Raw genomic sequence first — 19,965 nt, 5'->3', positions numbered from 1 at the left:
GTGTTTGTTTCTACGCTGATCCTGTTACACATGTTGATCGATCACACACAGATGCATCACAACTGTTTTACCATCTTTGTCACAGTTTTCCCACCAAATCCTCCCCAGGAGGTGAATCAGTTCTTACGTGTGTAGGGGAGGAGACAGTACTCACTGCTGATTTACAATCACAGTATAGTTTCTGTGGGAGGACGGATTGTCATTGTCATTGAGAGATGACACATTTTTCACCAACATATTCCTCCAGCACTGACCATGATGTATGAGGAAATGCATTTCTAATAAGACCAAGGCCATGTGATGTAATGACCTTTTATTGCACATGTCTGTTTAGATGTGTTGTGTTGTTGTTGTTGTTGTTGTGAACCATCTGCCTGCAGGCTGCAAACACACAACGGGAATTCCTTGAAGTTTAACCTGGGCAGACCAGACAGTGATTGTTAAATAAATGAACAAAATGCATGTGAATGGTGTAAATGAAGGAACACCAAACAACTTTCTTGTGGTAAACTCAGAAAGCAGCTTGTTACTTTAATCGCAACAAAATATTTTGGTTGTGGCTTAGTTCAGGAAAAGGGTGGACACTGATCCAATCTATCAGTTAAATGTGTTTATAAACTGGCATCCCCTTCACCAAATAAGGTCAAATAATTTGGTAATTGTCTGGGTAAAATGAGCACTGTTTGTTCACATAAACACAAGCTTGCTGTTGTAAATTGCTGGGGAATGGCATCACAATGAGCATGTTAAACATCACTCTGTTGGGTGAAAGACCTCCTCTTAGTCTGATCCTTTTGTCCCTTTGCCTCTTGTTTTTGCGGTTGTCGTTTCTTTATGTGTTGCTTTTACTGAGTGACTATTTAGAAAAATATCCAGATTTAGTTGTCCAACTGCACTGTAATGGCAGACATCTAGGACTCTTTTATAGCAATGTGCCCATCAGTTCCACATGTGTCTTAATGGCTTGTGGGTCACAAATGGAGCTGAGCCGGGCTATGAGATGGAGTCATGCAGAAACCGTTTACAAGACAGAGTCATGCAAGAACCACTGAGGCATTTTTATGAAGGGAACATTTATTAAGAAATTAACTTTTAAAGCCAGATTATCACTAACCCACATGGAGAAATGTACCGGCTTGATTTTAATTGGTTTTTATACAATTCTGTAAGTTTAATCAAACACTAGCAGCTTAGTGAATTGTATACTTGTTGCTTTCTTTAAATCATAAGGTTCATTTTTAAAAGATTGTCTCTTCAACTGAAATGCATTAATTTTGAGGATTAACATTACATTATTTTGCAAGTGTTGCACTCAACCTAACTTATCTTGCATCCAAGTTGATTTTTCTTCAAATGGGTCTGTGGCCGTTTTTATTATCATTCATCAATTAGTCCGATGAGACTTCCTCGAAGACATTTCCCCATCATTAGCCCACAGTAAGGTGTGGGAGTGGGACCTCTGGTGCGTCACGCCCCCAGTGCTTTAAATAGAGGCAGCAGCTGAGAGCACGTATAACGGTCTGTAAAGGAGATCTCTTCACTTACACTTCAGGATCACTATTACTGCCCCGCAAAGTTATAGTTACTCCATTTTCTCCGACGTCCAGTCTGCTGTTGTTTGGATACGATGTCGGGCTCGGGATTGCAGATGATCGGATTCGTCCTCTCTCTGGCAGGTCTTGGTGCCATTGTTGCCGCTACTTTTATGGTTGAATGGAAGCAGCAGATGCAGGGCCACACGCACTACGTCTATGACGGCTTGTGGATGGTTTGTAGCGGCAGCGAGAGAGTGACCTGCGAAATACACGAATCTCTCCTGGAGCTGCCAGGTAGGTTTGAGCGCATCTCCATCTCCACCTCCACCTTCTCCGCTCTGATGTCTTCCTCTGAATAAGTTACTTTCATCAGTCTGACGTGCATCTCTGCCACATAGACTCTCCTCATCTGCTTCATGGCATCAGCTTGATGCTCATATAAAGAATGTGGATTTTTATAGTGTTTTTGAGTTTGCAGTCCATCTATTTGCTTTGTTATTATTTTGTGTTGACAAGGGCTAACTATTTACTGTCTAGATGTCAATGTGATGTGAACACAACACTGCATCATGCAGGTCACTGTACCGACATGTCCCACTTCTCTTCCACTAGCTGAAGTCCAGGCCACCAGGGCAGTGATGCTGGTCAGCATCTTCCTCTCCACCGTGGCAGTGCTAGTCTCCACAGTGGGAATGAAGTGCACACGCTTCATGGACGGCAGACCCGAGAGCAAATCCACAACAGCCATGATCGGAGGAATCATATTCATGATTTCAGGTATAGGTTCAAGGCTGTAGCAGGATCTGGCAGGCTTTCACAAACACAAGACTTTAGACTGACTAGTCAGTTAAGAGATTGATTGATCAATTGTAAAAAGTAAAAAAAAATTGATCAACATCAATTACTTATGTCTTATGTGATAATATCTTTACCCTTAAAGTGTTGGTTGGATAAAAATTAAGACCATCATCCTGAGCTTTAAGAAAAAACATTGAGGCATTTATGGTGGAAATAGCCAATAGATTTTTAACAGAATTTAAATGAGAACAACTGTGATGAGCAGTTTTTTGTTCCAGGTTTTTGTGCCATCGTCATCACCTCCTGGTATGTCAAGATGATCGTCCAGTCCTTCTATGACTCCCATCACCATCTGCAAAGGTACAGTGTACACACACACACACACACACACACACACACACACACACACACACACACACACATTGATCTTGTTAATGTATCTAAATGTGTGTATATCTGTTATCCTGGCAGGTCTGAGTTTGGTAGGGCAGTGTTTGTCAGCTGGGCCGGTGGCCTCCTCAGTGTGGCTGGCGGTGCCTTCCTGAGCTGTCGGAGATGCTCGCGGTCCGAATCGTCCGAATCCATAAGCTCCAATCACCTCCTGTCCACCACCAAAGCCAAGTCCAACTACGTCTAGTCAATGGGCCGAGAGAGGGGCTGAAACAGTCCGTCCAGAGGTCGACTTCTAGGAGGGGGAAACTTACCACTGTGAGATTGTTGTAAATATACTACCTACATCAGAACTACTCACAGGATCAGTCTGTATGACACGACTTTTTCCCCTGCTGTCAGGTGTAAGAATGTGAAATAACAAAATATGATTGGTGTGTTTTTTTTCTTTTGTATTTCCATGTCCAGTTTAAACACAATAAATTGTATGTATATGTGTAGAATCAGTTTATCTTCACCACTGACGAACACCTGTCTGAAAGGTTTACAGTGTGGCTGTAAAGTTTAAAAAAAAAATCTTTTTACCTCTTTCACACTGGTCTTAATATTTGTTTGTTATATTATATGATTTAAGTTTTAAATTTGAAGTGTTTTAATGCCATAGGTTATTATTATTATTATTGTAGTTGTTTATGCATTATATCTTATGCCAATTTAAAAGTACATTGTACATTTTCAGAAAAAAATGTAATATTGCTCAACTTGTGTTCTGTTAAATTGCAAATAAATCTTAATTGTTTTTGTATATAACTTTCAATTTATAATTTCAAACTAATGGTTACAAATAAAAAATGAGAAAAACAGACAAGAATTTCATTTCATCATTTTAAACAAAAGTTTTATCCAGCTCAAACAATATTTCCAAGATTTACTATGGTTTAAAAAAAAACTCCAGCAGTTGAGTTTCAGCAAAACTTCAATGCATTATCACATTTTATATCAGTCCCACAATTCATTTTAATTGTTTTCACTTTAAATTATAAGACGTTTCAATTTTCCATGATGTTGCCATGAAAAGGCCTGCGGTGCTCTGTTAATGAGAGCTTTCCTGGAACTGAAACAGTTTCCTTCCTGTCATATCTACTGTAATTCTTTAAGTACTGTTGGCAGTAGTGGCATGGGCAATTAGTACCATGGAGAGTACATCATTCATTGGAAAAAGGAGGGAGCATTTATGCATAAACCCTGATGTTTTTCTGATATCCTGGAGCAGAGAGACAGTGTTAATAGGAAACAAGACATTATATTGAATACCACCTGCACAGCAGGGGGATACTGCTGAAAAATACAAGGTGTAGTAAAACTCAGTGTTTTGGTGCTTAAAAACTGATGAATAAGGAGATAACATTTTGTCCCACTGACCAGTATACAAATGACATTTTATAAACACTGTGCCTACAGATCTTAGAGTCAGGACTACAAAACCCATCCCATCATCAAGTTTGTATCAAGTGACAACCGCAGTCTGCTGCAATCTCATTAAACTGAGTCAAAGAGTGTACAGTATGACACCGTGATTGACAAAAACCTGACAGAGCCAAAATCAAGATGAAATCAGAGATTTCCTCACTTGCTATGTACTTGTTGGAACACAACAAGTAGCAGGAGCTGAGTTGAGCCCTCAGCATTTCCTGAACTAAGACAAAAAGTGAAAGTAAATAAGATAATGGTCGGCTGCTTGATGAAAGAGACAGTGGTAATATGCAGACAAACCAGTGAAACAGCAGGTTTTGATTGTTGTTGTTGTCATACTGGCAGTAGGCCTACTTTACATTTAAAAAAAACAAACAAACATTTGAATTAACTTTTAATGTTTTGTCACATTTTTGTGGATCAGAAAAGTTGGGCTTTGTTGACTGGCTATATAGTTTCATCATCCGTGTAATGATGAAAACTTTTGGTGAAATGAATGTGTGTCTGTCTTGTAGTAAAACCATCACACCAACAGGTGATGCTGTAATTCAGTCCAGTCAAATGACCCCACAATAACAGATAGTGCTGTGAATCTCAAAGTGAGTTGTTGATTGGAGTCTTTGGTCATTTTTGAGCTGCTAGTATCTTGTGTTTGTTGTGTTGTATACAGTAGTATAAAGTTTGCTTTCTCAGTTTCCTTTGTACAAAAAACAGAAATGTTAATGTTAAGTTTGTCTGGCATGATGTTGCTTTTGCTTAATGTTCATTGTATCCTACTCTTTTTGAAGTGAATTAATTACACACAACAGAGAGAGAAGGGGAAAAACAAACAGGGTATCACTTATCTAGGATACGAGTAAAGTGTATTTTCTCAGTTTGTTTTTAGATTACATTGTTATGATATTAATTGATATGATATCCATGTAAATGTGTCTGCACTCACTGTTGAACAGATGTTAAGTGTTTCCAGTGTATGTTAGAAGTGCTTTCACCTGCTTGATCATACCTGTGGTCTCTGTAGACACAGTTGCTAAACTGGTTAATGTTGTAGGTAGTTTTTAATCAAATGTATTTTAAGACTCACACTTAGGCTAAGTTAAGCGTTAAACTATCAAATTTACCAATAGTCTATAGAGAACATTATCTAAAAATATTAGTCCACTTAATTCAAAAAATAAATAATAAAAAAAAGAAATATAAAAGAATATCAAGTTTAAACAATAAATTAAATTTAAAAGTTGAGTAAAGCTTATATTCAGGAATCAGGTGCATTCACATGTGTAAATGGTCCAGTTGAACCAAGTGTGCCTTTATTTTTGTTTTGTTTTTAGTTCAGTGATCAAAGTGCTTGTGCTTGAAATGTCCTCAAGAGGGAGACTCTCCCCTGTAGGCGGACACACTATCAGAGACTGTGTCGCCACTTTAAACCTCCTACGAAAAAAAACTTCTAGAGGACAAGGCTGCCTGTGTATGTTACTAATCCCTTTAAATGATACATAAAGGCATCATGAGTTATAAGTAGGCTAATATTATAATTGACTATAAAGTATGGGATTATATATTAAGGGCTTCTTTTTAGACACAGACAGATTGATTGATTAGAAAAAGAAATCCATTAAAATAAATGAATAAACACATTTTACTTTAATGTAGCCTATTTATTACTGGGCTACTAGGCTACTTAATTTTTGTGTTTAATGCTGGTCGCTCATTACAGGCACTTTCCTTATTTCAGATATTTCTGTGGTCACTTTATCAAAGTGGAACCAAAAGAACCCACAAAGTTTTCAAAGTTTCCTCCGTCCGGGACATTTCAACATCCAAACACTGTAAAGTGAAATTATTTCAAACGAGAAACACAACTGGAAATTTTGAATTTAAATGCGTGTGTTGAGCAAATACAGTGAGATAAAGAAGTGTGTGTGTGTGTGTGTGTGTGTGTGTGTGTGTGTGTGTGTGTGTGTGTGTGTGTGTGTGTGTGTGTGTGTGTGTGTGTGTGCAGCAGCTACGGGGTTCCCTGCATTGATTGTGTTGTGGCCATTCATTCCTTGGAGGGGAGGAGTCACCGGAGCCGGAGAGGGGTCTTAACAAAAATGTGTGTCCCCGACTAAAGCAACATTATTTCCGCCCTGCTCCGGTGCCGTCCTGAGTGTCTCTGTGAGGAAACTTTTTATTTTTTTAATTTTTTAAATGGACTGTGAAGCGAGTGTGTGACTGACAGCCGCTCTCTGCTCCCCCGGGTCCGAACCGAAGCAGCCAGAGGATGGATGCAATGAACTTCCCCCCGGCTGCTGCTGTCCTCAGAGCGCTGCTGCTCACCGTCCTGTCGCTGTCTCCCTCGGCCGCTTCCCTGCAGCCCTTCGACCTCCTGTATGAGGACGCGGTGCAGGCGTTTTACAGCAGCGACTACGGCGGCGTGGTGAGCTACATGGAGGGAGCGCTCAGCAGCTACACCGAGGTCCGCCGCGCCAAGGTCCGGTGCCGGCTGAGGTGCCAGGACCAGCATCCGTTTGATGAGACCTTCACGGACCTGCGCTTCTTTGACGTGGTCCTGCGGAGAGCGGCGTGTATGGACAAGTGCATCGAGGAGAAAGTGGGCACCCAGTCTGTGCACAAAGTCAGCCAGGATGTAGTGCAGGACTTCCACAGGAGGATCCCCTACAACTATCTGCAGCTGGCTTATCAGAAGGTAAGGTTGGTTGGGGGGTGGGGAAGCTTGGACGTGGTGTGAGTGTTGTTGCTGCTGCTGCTGCTGCTCTGGTCCACCTAATCTACATTCTCCATCAGCTGCGTGGCTGCTGCCCAGCAACGTGATGCAGAGAGATGCAGGGTAATGGGAGGGGAGGTCAGCACATGAGCAGGCTGCTGGACAGGCCTGGAGGAAAACTGCACTCACATCTGTGGACTCACTGGTGTTTCCACTTTAGTAGAAGACCTCATCTTCTAGGCTACTATGAAAATATGAAACTTCAGTCACGTTGGCTGACATTCAACCACACTCTAATTGCGGGACCGATCAGTTTTTCCTTAATGAATTAATGAGGTAGCAAAAATCAAGCAATGTCGTTTTCAAATTTAGGGTGACACATGTTGATCTTTTAACCCCTCAAAGCTGTGTATCTTAGGTCTCAAGTTGATATGCAACAGTGTGATGCACCACTCACATATCAGAGGCAGCACAGACGTGCAGATTCACTCTACAGATGTCCGTGCACTTGTTTGACTACCGTTTTGTTTTATGGCTCCTCTGTGAATATATAGTACTTTTAAGCGGCTTCAGCTTTTTTGCTTCCTCCTGTCCCACATCCCACATCCACAGTGGCAAAAAGCAGATCCTGCTCACTCCAGAGGAGACTGCATATCTAGATTCTGTGACTTTTGCCAGTCTCTACACATGATAATATATTTTATTCACTCTACATCCATCCAAAAACACAGTTTCCCATGAGATCTGTCTTCTAGCTGGGTCGCTGTGGAGGGGTAGGCGTGGGAACAATCCAAGAGACAGATAAAACAGGAGAGCTGGGAACAAAGTGTAATTGCTTAGTCAGACTCTGTGTGACTCTGTGCTGTGTAAGTCCCAGAGGAGCAAGAAACTTTGATGTGTCTGTGGTATTCTAAGGATATTTTCCATGAGGTTTGCATACAGTATGGTGATGAACATCACTCATTGGAGGGATGTTTTTATTTCAAACTCCTTATTTAGAAAGAGTTGGAACCTCCCCCTTGTTGTGCATTGATCTATTCAACAGCGGTTTGTTTGTGTGTTTTGTGTGTAAGGAAGAGTGTCTCCCAGCCTCTTTGTGTGCATACTATATCATTTCAGACTTCCAGCAGATGAAAAGAATGGGAACTTGAGCTTTTCAAATAACACATTCAACAATAAGATGTGTGAGTGCAACAATGATACAGTGGTTCCTGCGGGGGGAAACTGCATCTGCATTTGTCTCTCAACAGCACAGTCAGGGTCAACCTCAGGACACCTCAGGGGGGCGGACACTTGCAGTTTCGGCGGCTTGAAGTGTAGCTACCATACAGCAGTTGACTCTGTGTTGGTATTTACCAAGAATTCGCTCATGTGCTTGAGTTTTATTCATCTTTTCGCCCTTGTGTGAATAAGGAAGTGACATTTTAACCCAGGTGGAGCTCTGGCTGGTAAGCTGGCACCATCTCCTCACATGAACCTGAGACCCAGTCGAATTCCACTGCCGGCTGACTGCAGACCAGCTCCAAAATGCCGGGGTGATGACACACAGCTTCCACCACTCAGAAGTGGTGGGAAGTTAATCGGGGCTGTTACTGTCTGCGGGCAAATGGTTCCTCCTTTTTTTTTTTTTTTTTTTCTGAATCGACAGAAAAAGACTAAAGGCTTCATGTTATCCTCTCATAAAAATGCACGCTGGTGTCTAGACACGGCCTCACACAAAGAACCTCGCCCAGCTGTAAAAATATTACTCATCTTTTATGCAAATAGTTTGCGTTTCTCTAACATCTGGAGATAAAAAAAAAAAAAAAGTGGCACAATGTGTTTTTGGCCTCCCCCTAGTTTCCTGGCATGTTCATTTCTTTATGAACCGAGCACACTGGCAACACAAGGATGAGAGCTCTGGGGCGTCGTGTGGTGCAGTGGATTGAGCAGGCGCCCTGAATGCAGAGGCTATAGTCCTCGCTGCAGTCGGTCCCGGTTCGAATCCCACATCAGGTGGCCCTTTACTGCATGTCATCCCCCCTCTCTCTGCCTCCCCATTTCCTGTCACTCTCAACTATACTGTCAAATAAAGGCCAAAAAAATATACTTAAAAAAAAAGGATGAGAGCTTTAATGTTGACCTTAGCTCAGGTAAGGAGAGTCGGAGCCGGAGCGCTGATGATGAGGGCACATCAAACCGGTCAGTGTGTTCACATGTGTATTAGTATCTGGATCGTGTGTGTGTATACATTTGCTGGCAGCCTAACATGTGTGTTGATATGGGAGTGCTTGGTGGTGTTTGTGAAAATAAATAACATTCCTGCAGTATTTAACATACCAGCGTCACACAGCCTCCTCCTGACAGCTTCTGGCATAAAGCTGCCATTGGGTCTGTTAGAAGAGGCTCCACAGTCACCAACTGTTCTCCTCACCGAGGCTGCCGCCGCTGCTGCGTATGTCCCCGGGTCGGCCATCATTTAACCTGGCAAATATTTTATTTTCCTGTTGTGGTCTGTTTGCTTTTCTAAAAAAAGGAGAGACACACCACCTTTTTTTTTCCTGCAGGTATTAAATGGAGACTTTTGTAGCTGCCAGTGGGGCCCGACCCCGATGGCTTTCACCGACCTCTCCCACTGTCCACATTGCTCTCACTACAGTTGCACAACTGCAGAGCAAATCAAAGGCTGTGAACTGCCAACAGGGGAAAGAAGAGATTGTATCTTCTCCAGCTGCTGTATTCTTAATCAGATGGTTCGCACAGTACTGCTGTTCCAAGAAGTGGAAGTAGGGTTCATTACCCTGAGCTCAACAGTCTGTGAATTTATCAGTGTTTATTTTTGATTATGTAAAAGTGAATGAATATAAGATATGAATCTCTAGGTACAAATTTGTTATTAAAAACAAAATACAATTTTAATGGCAAACACTAACCTACTTTTTCCTAAATTTATTTAAAAAAAAGAAAAGAATTTTAACTGAGATTTTTCTATTGTAAGAGGATCCTTTGGGTGCATGGAAACATTACATCTGTTTAATTTGTCACATCCTTGTACAAATCTGGTTTTTGGTATAAGAAAGGCAACACAATACAGAGGCATGAGGTTAACCTCTCCAGTGGCGCTGACACTCTGCTGCCAAACATTCTTCAATCCCACAAAGCTTTATAATAATTCCTAGCTGAGGTCCCTACATTTCCAAAGATGCCAAATATGCCAGAGTGAATTTTGTGTGCGTATTCATTATGGAGTCTTGGGCTTGAATATTTTACTGAATATAACCATCAGTATAGTTTCATTGAAGGTCTGGAACAGCATGAGGCAAACCTAAAGTTTCTCAATGTCAAATTAAACATAGCTTGATTATAAACATGTACACTTCAAAGTGTTTACAAAGCAGGCAGTGTGCCTCCACCCTGATTCAGACTTCATCCACTATGTCAAAATAAAATTCCTTTCTTGGGTGTGGGATGATATTCTGCAGGTAATTATCCATTATTAATCCTTAATTAACAGCTGTCAATCTGCTGTACCCCATGCAGACTAGATAACATACTGCTGTATGTGAGTGAGTGAGTACATGCATGCTCATCTCATGATAGGTTACATCTCATATGCCTGACAGTGAAAATATCATTTGATATTTGATAGTTGTGAGAGCTATAGGGAACAGCAGTTACCGATAATGAAGAGATTTGACGGTGCTCAGTAATGACCCTGACAGGCTCATCTTTTGTGGACAGGTTAACCCCAGTTCTGGAGTCATCCACTTACATGTGGTGTCAGTGTTGAGGCTCCATGACCATGTCATGTGGGGGATTTGGCAGCGGGTCATACAGCGAATGCGAGCCGACGATGATTTGACACACTCAAGTCTTTTCTCCTAATTGCACTGACATGACAGGAGAGAGGAGCAGCTTTCTCACGAGCTGATTTGCCTTGGGAAGCGAGAGGTGTGATCCAATAACAATCCCATCATCTCTTTGTTTTGAGAACTTCCCAGCACGATGCTGAAAGGTGACGGCAGGTCAGGACGCTCTCTGAAGCCCGCTGGTGTTATGAGCCCTCTCTGGAATTTTCTCCTTTAAAGCCGGACTCATTCATGATTCCCTCTCCTTTGTGATTATGATGATTCGAGCACAGCGGGCGGCTTGTGGGTCACGTACAGCCGCACTCATCTTGGATGGCCACATGGTTCACTGAGATCTGTAGTTGTGATTAGAAGTTCGGTGTGCTGTAATGATCACGATGCTTTGGTGCATTCCCCCTGTGATTTGTTTAATCTTCCCCCTTTCAGCTTATTGACACAATTAGCCAAACATCACAGGCTTTTTTTTTTTTTAATTCTTGCTCCCACATCAGCATGAACCTCAGTGAGGAATGTTGGACGTAATGAACACTGGAGTGAAAAATGAACAGAGTTCGTAGCAGTGCAGATGATGTTATTGTCATCTGCAGCTGATAATCAGGGGATCGAAGGGTCCAGACGCAGGGAGAGCGAGCTCTGTCTTTATTGGATTGATTAGAGCGAGCAGAAACGCTGCCATTTACTCCCAGGCAGGTTGTTTGCTGCCAAGTCAGATTTTATGCGTTCGATGTATCTGCAGGGTCGTTCTGCGGCTATCCTATTTGCAAAGTGGCTGAGACTCTGGAAGTGGTGCAGAAGTAGATGACAGTAGAAATCAGCTCCCCACCCCGCTTGTCAGTCAGACTGGTTATACTGAAAAGGCCCATTTAGAGTTTGAGACGGGGTGAAGTAGCTCAGCCTAAGAGACATTCAAGACGAAAAATTATTCAAGAACAGTAGCCTATACCCTCAGTAGGATTAGCTTCTGGCTAGCGACCCCTTGTGCAAACCCTGGAACAACTACAGCAGATGTAAAAACCTCAGTGCAATAACAATCACATTTGCAACAGTTGTCCTTGTGAAAAGTGTGTCCATTTTTGTAGCAGAAGTAGAGCAGCTCAGTGGCAGGTGCAGAGGTGCAGACCACTTGGTCAACGTTAGTTAATTACATCTGCCTTCCAATGTGTTCAGGACTCCCTAGTGTCCCCCTGGTGCCCCCCCAGGGAGCCCTGGCTCCACCTAAGAACCACTGCTCTAAAGTCTCCAGACACCAAAACACAACATACTGTTTGTTGTTGTTGTTTTAGGTTTTTGCATGGATGTTGGATACATTATGCTGCTGCTGTAGCTTTATATTTAATGTCCAGACGTGATATTGATAGCAATCTTCTCATATAACTCCAAGAAAGCGAATAAACATATTTCCCAAATTGCTGAACTAGTCCTTTAATAAACAGTTTAACTGACTTAATTATTTTTGTACAATAGAAGTAACATACAGTAAGAGTCTTTGGGGCCATTAAGTATCTGGCTTTGATACCAGTGTTTCTGATGATGAGGAGTTGACTGACACTAATTATTGGGAACAGATTGGAAACATAAAGCCCTGTCACTCAGATGACTATTATAGAAACATCTGTTTATTTAGCCACTCAGGCCTGAAATAGAAACTGGAAAAACGATTTCCTAGAAGAGATTCAGTTACCTCCATGGCTACCTAGAAATATAACTCATATTGATGATGGAAAATTGATACAGAGAAGTATTGCACCTCTGGATTTAATAAATATCAAGAAAAAAATCTCCATCCCTTTTTCCTTTGCACACACCTGTAGTGCCATTCAGCTGCTCTCACCCAGCCTGCACCACTGTGCTTTGCCCAGACGGCCAGACATTGTGGCACTTGGCTGTGCCAAAGGTCTTCTGCGTGACTGGATTTGAGCGGATAACGCACCACAGGAATGTGGGGGCATGCTGTGGCGAAACACACCAATATTGTTCTCGCCCTGATTAACAATTAAACAGCTACAGGAGAAGAGGAGGAGGAAGAGATGATGATGATGAGGAGGAGGAGGAGGAGGAAGCAGGCGGCTGCTGGAGGGATCAGTCCTCCTGAGAACAGTGCAGTGGTTTGTGAGCAGGGATGAGACGGCAGCAGGTTGGCTCTGAGGTGACTTTGTCAAGCGCTGGCATCTGTGAAAGTGTAGCTGAATCCAAACAGAACAGCAGACAGCCCAGAAGCAGGAGCTGACAGCAATCACAACGATTTTGATTCGACTCCCAAAACTTCACTGTTGATTAATTGAGACATTTATCACAGTGACTGCGTTCTGACTACAGTGTTTTTTCAATTAATATGGAAGATCACAATATCCCCAGTCGCAAAGAAGAAAGCTTTGGACCAAGAGTCGCTCTCGAGATCCAACCAGCTGGAGAACAGCATTATATACTGTACATACGTGTCTGTGGATTCTTTTGTTTTCGTTTCGTAGTATCAGATTAATCGCGTGTGCGTGTATGCGTGTGTGTTTGGGGGTTATCAGTCTGGCCAAAGACTCCAGGGTGCCTGTGTGGAGAGATGAGGACTGAGATGGAAAAACAAGAGTTTGCCAGGCATCTGTTCAGCTTCACTAGTGACTTGAACTATGCGTTGGCTGCTGCGGGGGTGCAAACAGAGAAACCACCTCTGTCCTTCACGTTATCTTTTTCTAAAGTTTCTCTTTGTCTTTTTTAAAACACAAGGAACAGTTATTTCAGCTCAATGTGAGACCCACACCTTGCACAGATTAATTAATGTGTCTCTGCATGCACTTTTCCTGTGTCTGACGAATGTGTAGACTCTCCAAGAAAAACACTTAGGTCAACTTTGGACATGCTGCTTTGGACAGAACATGTATTGACAAACAGTTTCCTGTAAACCCTGCTGTGGTTGCATCAGAGAGAAGCAGCCTCACATGGACTCTGGGATGATGCTGATGAGGTTGAGCATACATTGATCTCTGTGTTATTCATACACTCATGGTTGCGCTATTCACCGAAAACCCAGCTGTTAAAATAGAAGAGTTGGAAAGAGTACACTGATGTATCTGATGTAGTGTAGGATTCATACTAAGTAGCTTAGTGTCCTTAGACTAAACATATAGGCTACAGTATTTGGCTGCGACTGGGCTGCTGGCACAGATTTAAGCCAACCTTTTAGTCCACACAAAGAGCAAAATGTTCCTCAGGTTTTTGAGGTGTCCTGTATCCACCTCACAGCTTGTTCCGCACAACCGTGAGCTATAAATTGTGCAAAGGTTCTCAAGTTGCTTCTGTCCTCAGCAGCTCATTTCTAAGAAGTGGAGAGCTGTGAGCTCTGGGGGAGGAACCCACAAAGAGGGTAGAGGGTACAGGAAGTCAGATCTGCTGTGGAAAACACTGGAAAATGAAACAGTTTTCTTTTCACTTCACTTGCACTCGGTCAGTTTTTTTACACAGTTCCCAGTGACGCAGTGTTTGTATCTTTTAATCTCTGATTCCAAATGGTGTATTGAACTGAGAGCTCCTCTGGTATACTCGGTGCAGTTTCACTGAAGTCCTCTGTAGAAGAACATCTGTGGTATCTGGTGCATGGTCCCAAGCAGGCAGCCTGCCTCACATGATTGGAACAGAGACACAACAAGGTCTCTCTTTTTTTTATTATTCCACTGGTTTAGTGAGTGAACCACATTTTAGCCATGGCCTGCCACAATGTGATTGTGTGTATTTCCACTGCACCCTCACTGCAGCGGGTAAATGATATTGTTCTGGTATCGTAGTCGTGCTTGAGAGAAGGGCCAAAACAGTGACGGTCTCCACCTCCTCTACCAAACTGTGTTTGCTCTGAGTCTGGATCAGCTCGAGTCTGAATTGGACCACAATCCAGCTGAGGGAAAGCAGACCTGGAAGAACCAGGGTGGAGGATAAATGTTGATATTACTCTTCTTCTGTTCTTGTTTGTCATATTTTCTAATGTTTTTCAGCAAGAGTGGAATTCAACATTTCGTCACCAGCACAGAGGATTTATGTCTTGGTTATAGACAAAACAGGATCTCGCAGTTTAAAGCTGGTTGTGAAGCCTGTTGCATGGCAGGTTCACATAAGGTCGTGCAGTCATGAGGTAGCTACAGACTGCAAGTAGTAATAATTTTGATAATCTAGGCATCATCATCATAATCATAAATCATTTTCAAGCAAAAAAAAACCAAACAAAAACAAATATTATCTGAGTCTGTTTCGCAACTGTGATTTACTGTAGATTTTTAGACAAATATGTTTTAGCTGTCAGACTGACTGAACAAAACAATCTATTTATAACTCAGCAAGGCTTCCAGGAAACTGTGATGGGCATTGTCTACTATTTTCATAATCATGCTAAACTGGGTAAACTGTAATGTTGTAACCCTTGATGGGTGTTGTTTTGTCTCTCCACATTTCTTATAATTAAGATCATCAATTAACGCGGAGACTGATACTTTTCCATCATAGTTATGTTAATGAATATGCTTTGTCTGGGAAATACATGAATAACTAAGTAAATGATAGTGAAGTAAACCAAATCTTTTTTGAAGAAAGAACAAGATCTGGATTGTGGATGCTCTGTGAAACCCTCCGGTGTTTGTCGGAATATTTCAAGGGCATTTTCTTTGCCTGCTTGACCCCACAGCTGCTTCCTGTAAAATTCAATTAGAAGTGTAGATTGTTTATCCAGCCTCGCTCCTGCTGTCGTCAGCCTGCGGGCCGATGGTGCCGCGGTGACTCTGTGGTGAATGTGCGCTCTTGTGGCGCTGTGTACGTCTGTCCGCTGCAGCGTTGAAAAGACGGAGACTAGGTGGGTGAGTTATTTGAATATGTCTGACATCAAAGGGTCAACAAAGTCAGGCCGGAGTCGCTCTTCAGCCACATCCTGCGTGTCCTCTTTTAGAAATGCTCCGGTACAGATGTCTTTATTTCACACCATGAAAAGACAACATCACAGTTCCCTGAATCCACCCCACGCACCTAGTTAAGTTAGACAGCTGGCACAGAGCAGAGGACTATTTCCAATTTACACACCCCCCTCTTCCTCCCTCTGACTGCCAAAGAATAATTCAAATCAGCAGTGCACAACGCCAGGATTTCCAACTATTATCCCCGCTTGTGACCTGCTTATCTTGGTCGTTAGATCTCAGCATCTCCTCTCCCCAAGAGCTTTTTTTCCCTGCAGGGAAACAGGTAGTATTACACCTATTTAGGGAACGGGAGAGAGTGGTTTGCCTGATCCCATGCTGACCTGACCCCTGGCCGACACTGACCCCTTGCAGCGTGTCCACATCTGGTTCAGATCTCTGTGAATTGCAGCTAATAATGGTGCTAAACAGTGTTGGGCACAAGAAACCAAAGACAGGCCTGTGCTTTACTCTAAGTGGTGTGACAATAAAGGGAGAAAGTGAAGTTTGAGGTGGAATGTGTACAGAAGTACTTATTTCTGTGGTAGCAGCACTTACGTCATCTCCAGCCAGTAGGAGGTCCTTCTCAGAGCCTCAGGTGATGAGACGGTGAGGTCAGACATCAATACACTGCTGCTCTCAATTTTGCAAGAATGCCCTTTGTCAGATTTATTAATGACTTAACCAAACACAGCGTCCTTTATTTGACAGTCGCTTTATAGCCTCAACCTGCCTCTTGATTGTTTACACAGTTAACCACGCGCTTAAATCGAATTGAGGTAATTATTTAGAAAAAAAGACTTAATTTGTTTCTAAAATAAATCTGTCAAAAAGCCGAAAGTAATTTTGGACTCCCAACATTTGCTTGGCTCATATGCATCTGATAGCTTCCAGCGAGTGGTGATATAACAGGATAAAACACAGAACTGTGTAGGTGTTGATCTTCCCTCATGTCTATCTGGCGCCAAATGTCCCCCAAGTACCTTTTCAGTAAATTCAGGATTTTCCCCCAGAGCAGCAGGAACTTATCATCTGCTAAAAGTTAAAGTGAGGTCAGTTTTGCATCATCTCCAGCTGGCTCCTGCCCTGTTTTACAGATTAGCTGCACTGATTAATACGCAGGGTGAAAAGAGACACAAGGAGTTACTCCCGATGGAAAGTGTTTGACAGCAGCCCCTTGGTTTTCAGTTAAAAGCAAATGAATCAACTCTATCATCTGCTGAAAGTGTGGTTACATCAACATCATAAGTAATTCCAACTATGATAGCAAGCTCAGACCTGCAGTACCTGATGGTAACTGATTTTCTGGCCACTTTTGGAGCAGTGAAAACATGTTGAGAACATGATTTATATCGTGAAACTTGTCAGCAAACATTGATTTAGTTATACATTCAGTAGTTACATAGTCATTTGTTATTTTTGGCACCTGGCGGATCAAATTCCTATTAGCCTGTAGTCATGTGATCTGTTGATATGTCAGACAGGTGATTGAAAGAACTGCATCAAGGGGAGCACCATGCTACCAAATGCATTCAGCATTCAAATGAAGGTAAAGTATTATTTTCCTCTTGACTGTGGCAGCACAGGGCTATTTTGTGTTCACTGCTCTGCCCAGAGTTGTAAAAGTTATACACAGCTCAGTTCCCAGAATGCCATGCGTATTTTTAAGTGTTTGTGACAGTGTGAAGCCTAGAGAATGCTGTGATGACTATGCAGAGACAAAACAAACCTGTGGCATCAGGATTACATGCCATACTGAAATTTCAGAATCATTGTTGTATGGCTTCTGAGTAGTAAAAATTATTTGTTTTGTACATAATCTTTTACAAGAGCTACACCCTACTCTAGGGCCTGGACATCATCACTCTGCTGTGCTGGTTGTTTGCTTTATCTGTCCAACATTTCAATGTAGCCTAGATGTAGATTAATTTCATTTGGCAGAGTTGGGTGTCTTATGATCAGAATGTTTTTTGCATCCAACTCTATTAAATTCCTGATAAAACCCTGAGCCAACATGGCAGAAGTAAAACATTCATTTCCAAAGAAAAGACACAAGTGCCTTCTTTCATGACCCAACCCCAACAGTGGGACCAGAGCCTAAAATCGTGGATTAGCATGAGTAACTGACTGGCTGGGAGAGTGATCATAGTTATTGATCAGAATATCATAATCATGAGTAGTCTATTAGAAGAAGAAGTTTAGAACAACTTTGACAGAACAAAAACATTCCTAACAACTCCAGTTTTTTTTACACAAGTCTATGAAACTGGGTTTATTCTCTGTCTACACCCTAAGACATGCTGGATAATGTAAAACCATTCCTTATCAAGACCCACTCCCGGTCAGATGCTACTCAGCTGATACTAATGTCTAGAGTTGAGTTTATTTTACAGTTTACTACAGTTTGCCTTTGCTCGAGGCTTGTGTTTATGTTCAGCTCTATTTGCCAGTATAGTAGTGAGTCGTTAAAGGGCAGATTTGGAAGATCAGCTATGTGAAGCATTCACAGGAGTGTTATGTCTCCCAGGGGGAGAGCCCTGCATAGAGAATATAAACTTTGTTGGCTCCAGTTGTGATTGTGAGGGAAAACAAACTCGGATCTGCCACTTCAATACGATGTATTACCCTCTTACCGCATGCACCCAATAAAAGGGAAGACATCAGTCTTCTTGAATGTCTACAGGCAGAAGTAATCGTTTAAGTTGTGGAGACAGGGGCATATACGAAAATAAACGCTTCCTTCTGCTGTGATCATAAACACTAGGACACAACCAAGGCCAGAGACATGCTCAGTTCAAAATAAAAAGAGACTTGCTAGAAAGTTCACAGGCTGATTTGAGTGTATCCAGTGTCGCCATGAACATGTCTGCTTTGTATAATGTGGTGGCATGTTTACAGTCATTTATTGTTTTATCCTTGAAGCTGTTTTGTTGGACTGCCTCTGGTTCGTTGCTATCATTTTTTGTTGATTTTTGTTGTTATTGTTATGGATATTCACTCTGTTCACTGAAGAGACCCTCAGAAAGAAAGGGATGGGAAATATATGTGTGTAGATGATGCAAAATATAAACCAAAAGTAAAATAATTAATTATTTTACTCAAACCCTGTTTTAAGTTTTGTATTAGGTGTATGTTGCCTATAGCCTGAGTTCCCAGTCTCAGTTATTTGGTGTCATCATGAGTCCTATGTCGTGTCCAAGTGGACATAATTGTTGATAACAAGTCCTCCCTTACAATGACCGAGGGTGATGGAAATTGAAGTGGGGGCTAAAGATATTTGGCTGCTGTTCAGGAGAAGAAACTGTTTTGATTTTAATATACTGTAGATTGCTTAAAATAACTAAACTTGACTAGTTCAAACCTAGTGATGGCTGGTTAAGATGTAGATGAAAAGTCTTTTCAAAGTTGTTGGTCCAAGCTGTTCTAAACTTCTTAAAACACCCTCTGATAAACAACTAAAAATCCTGATACTTGGATATTTGGATAAATCAGATAAACAACTATGGCCACTCAGTCAGTCACTTGAATTTGTGATAGAGTTAGGGGTAGGGTTAGGGGTCGGCTCTGACCACCCTGCTGTGATCATAAACCCAGAAGAAGGGGCTCTTTTCCTTAGGGAGGAAAATGAATGTTTCTGCCATGACAGCTCAGATTTTTTAGGAATTTAATAGAAACAGGATTATCCTCCGGTTTTGTTGTCTGGTGTGGAAATATGAGCAGTAAAGTAGGCTTCCACAGGCTTCTTAACTCTTAATTTAGCAGGTAAAATACTTAGGGTGCTTTGGGCCCTCTCAGAGGCATTTGCAGAATGTGAGTTCAAGGCCGTCCTACACAACCCTCCTACCCTGACCAGTTTGAGCTCTTACCAGGTCTTCGCTGGGAAGAGGGCCACGGTTTGCTTTTGTATCAGAAGTCCTTGATCATGTTCAAGATGGAATATCTTTTGTAGTAGCTGCCCTTGCTGCCTCTTGCACTGATATACTTCACTTCATTGGCCATTCATTGATCATTAAGGTTTAGGATTCAATATCTACTAAGCTACTACTCTATGGTTTATTATATTTTTGTGAGGTAATGTTTATACGTAGTGCTGGGAGTGGTGACTGTGTTTATGGTTGCTAAGTTGCAATCATAGCTGCAAGTAAACAGTTGATACCAAGTGTATTATTGAAACACAGGCCAAGTTGATACTAAAATGCAATGACTCAATAATAAAAACCCACTCAATTTAACAGTTCAAACATGTGTTATCTTGTAATAAAAATGAATCCACCAAATACCAAAGTGACAAT

At 41.9% G+C, this 19,965-nt stretch overlaps 2 protein-coding genes across 2 annotated transcripts in view; both read left to right on the top strand.

Annotated features, from left to right (window-relative positions):
* The first annotated feature begins 1,529 nt into the window (after nt 1-1,529).
* On the top strand, nt 1,530-3,067 carry LOC146988758 (claudin-19). Its single transcript, XM_085774417.1, has 4 exons — nt 1,530-1,829; nt 2,148-2,312; nt 2,612-2,693; nt 2,805-3,067. The coding sequence occupies exons 1-4, from the start codon at nt 1,628-1,630 to the stop codon at nt 2,968-2,970; spliced, it is 615 nt and encodes a 204-aa protein (XP_085630543.1). The 5' UTR covers nt 1,530-1,627; the 3' UTR covers nt 2,971-3,067.
* Nucleotides 3,068-6,249: 3,182 nt separating this feature from the next.
* Nucleotides 6,250-19,965, top strand: part of p3h2 (prolyl 3-hydroxylase 2) — a 55,926-nt gene continuing 42,210 nt past the window's right edge. The window contains exon 1 of the mRNA XM_085774414.1: nt 6,250-6,885. Within this exon, the coding sequence (XP_085630540.1) occupies nt 6,460-6,885 (426 nt within the window). The 5' untranslated portion in view covers nt 6,250-6,459. The remainder of the gene's footprint in view (nt 6,886-19,965) is intronic.

The sequence above is a fragment of the Trachurus japonicus genome, chromosome 4 (genome assembly GCF_045865225.1).
Source record: "Trachurus japonicus isolate A0001 chromosome 4, Traja_1.0".
NCBI classification, from domain to species: domain Eukaryota; kingdom Metazoa; phylum Chordata; class Actinopteri; order Carangiformes; family Carangidae; genus Trachurus; species Trachurus japonicus.
This window is presented reverse-complemented; position numbering and strand designations above follow the sequence as displayed.

Excerpts from the sequence above, each read along its gene's own strand:
- LOC146988758 (XM_085774417.1), top strand. The coding sequence starts at position 1,628 with ATGTCGGGCTCGGGATTGCAGATGATCGGATTCGTCCTCTCTCTGGCA. Across the intron at positions 1,830-2,147 it reads ATCTCTCCTGGAGCTGCCAG|CTGAAGTCCAGGCCACCAGG; the intron begins GTAGGTTTGAGC and ends CTCTTCCACTAG. Across the intron at positions 2,313-2,611 it reads AATCATATTCATGATTTCAG|GTTTTTGTGCCATCGTCATC; the intron begins GTATAGGTTCAA and ends TTTTTGTTCCAG.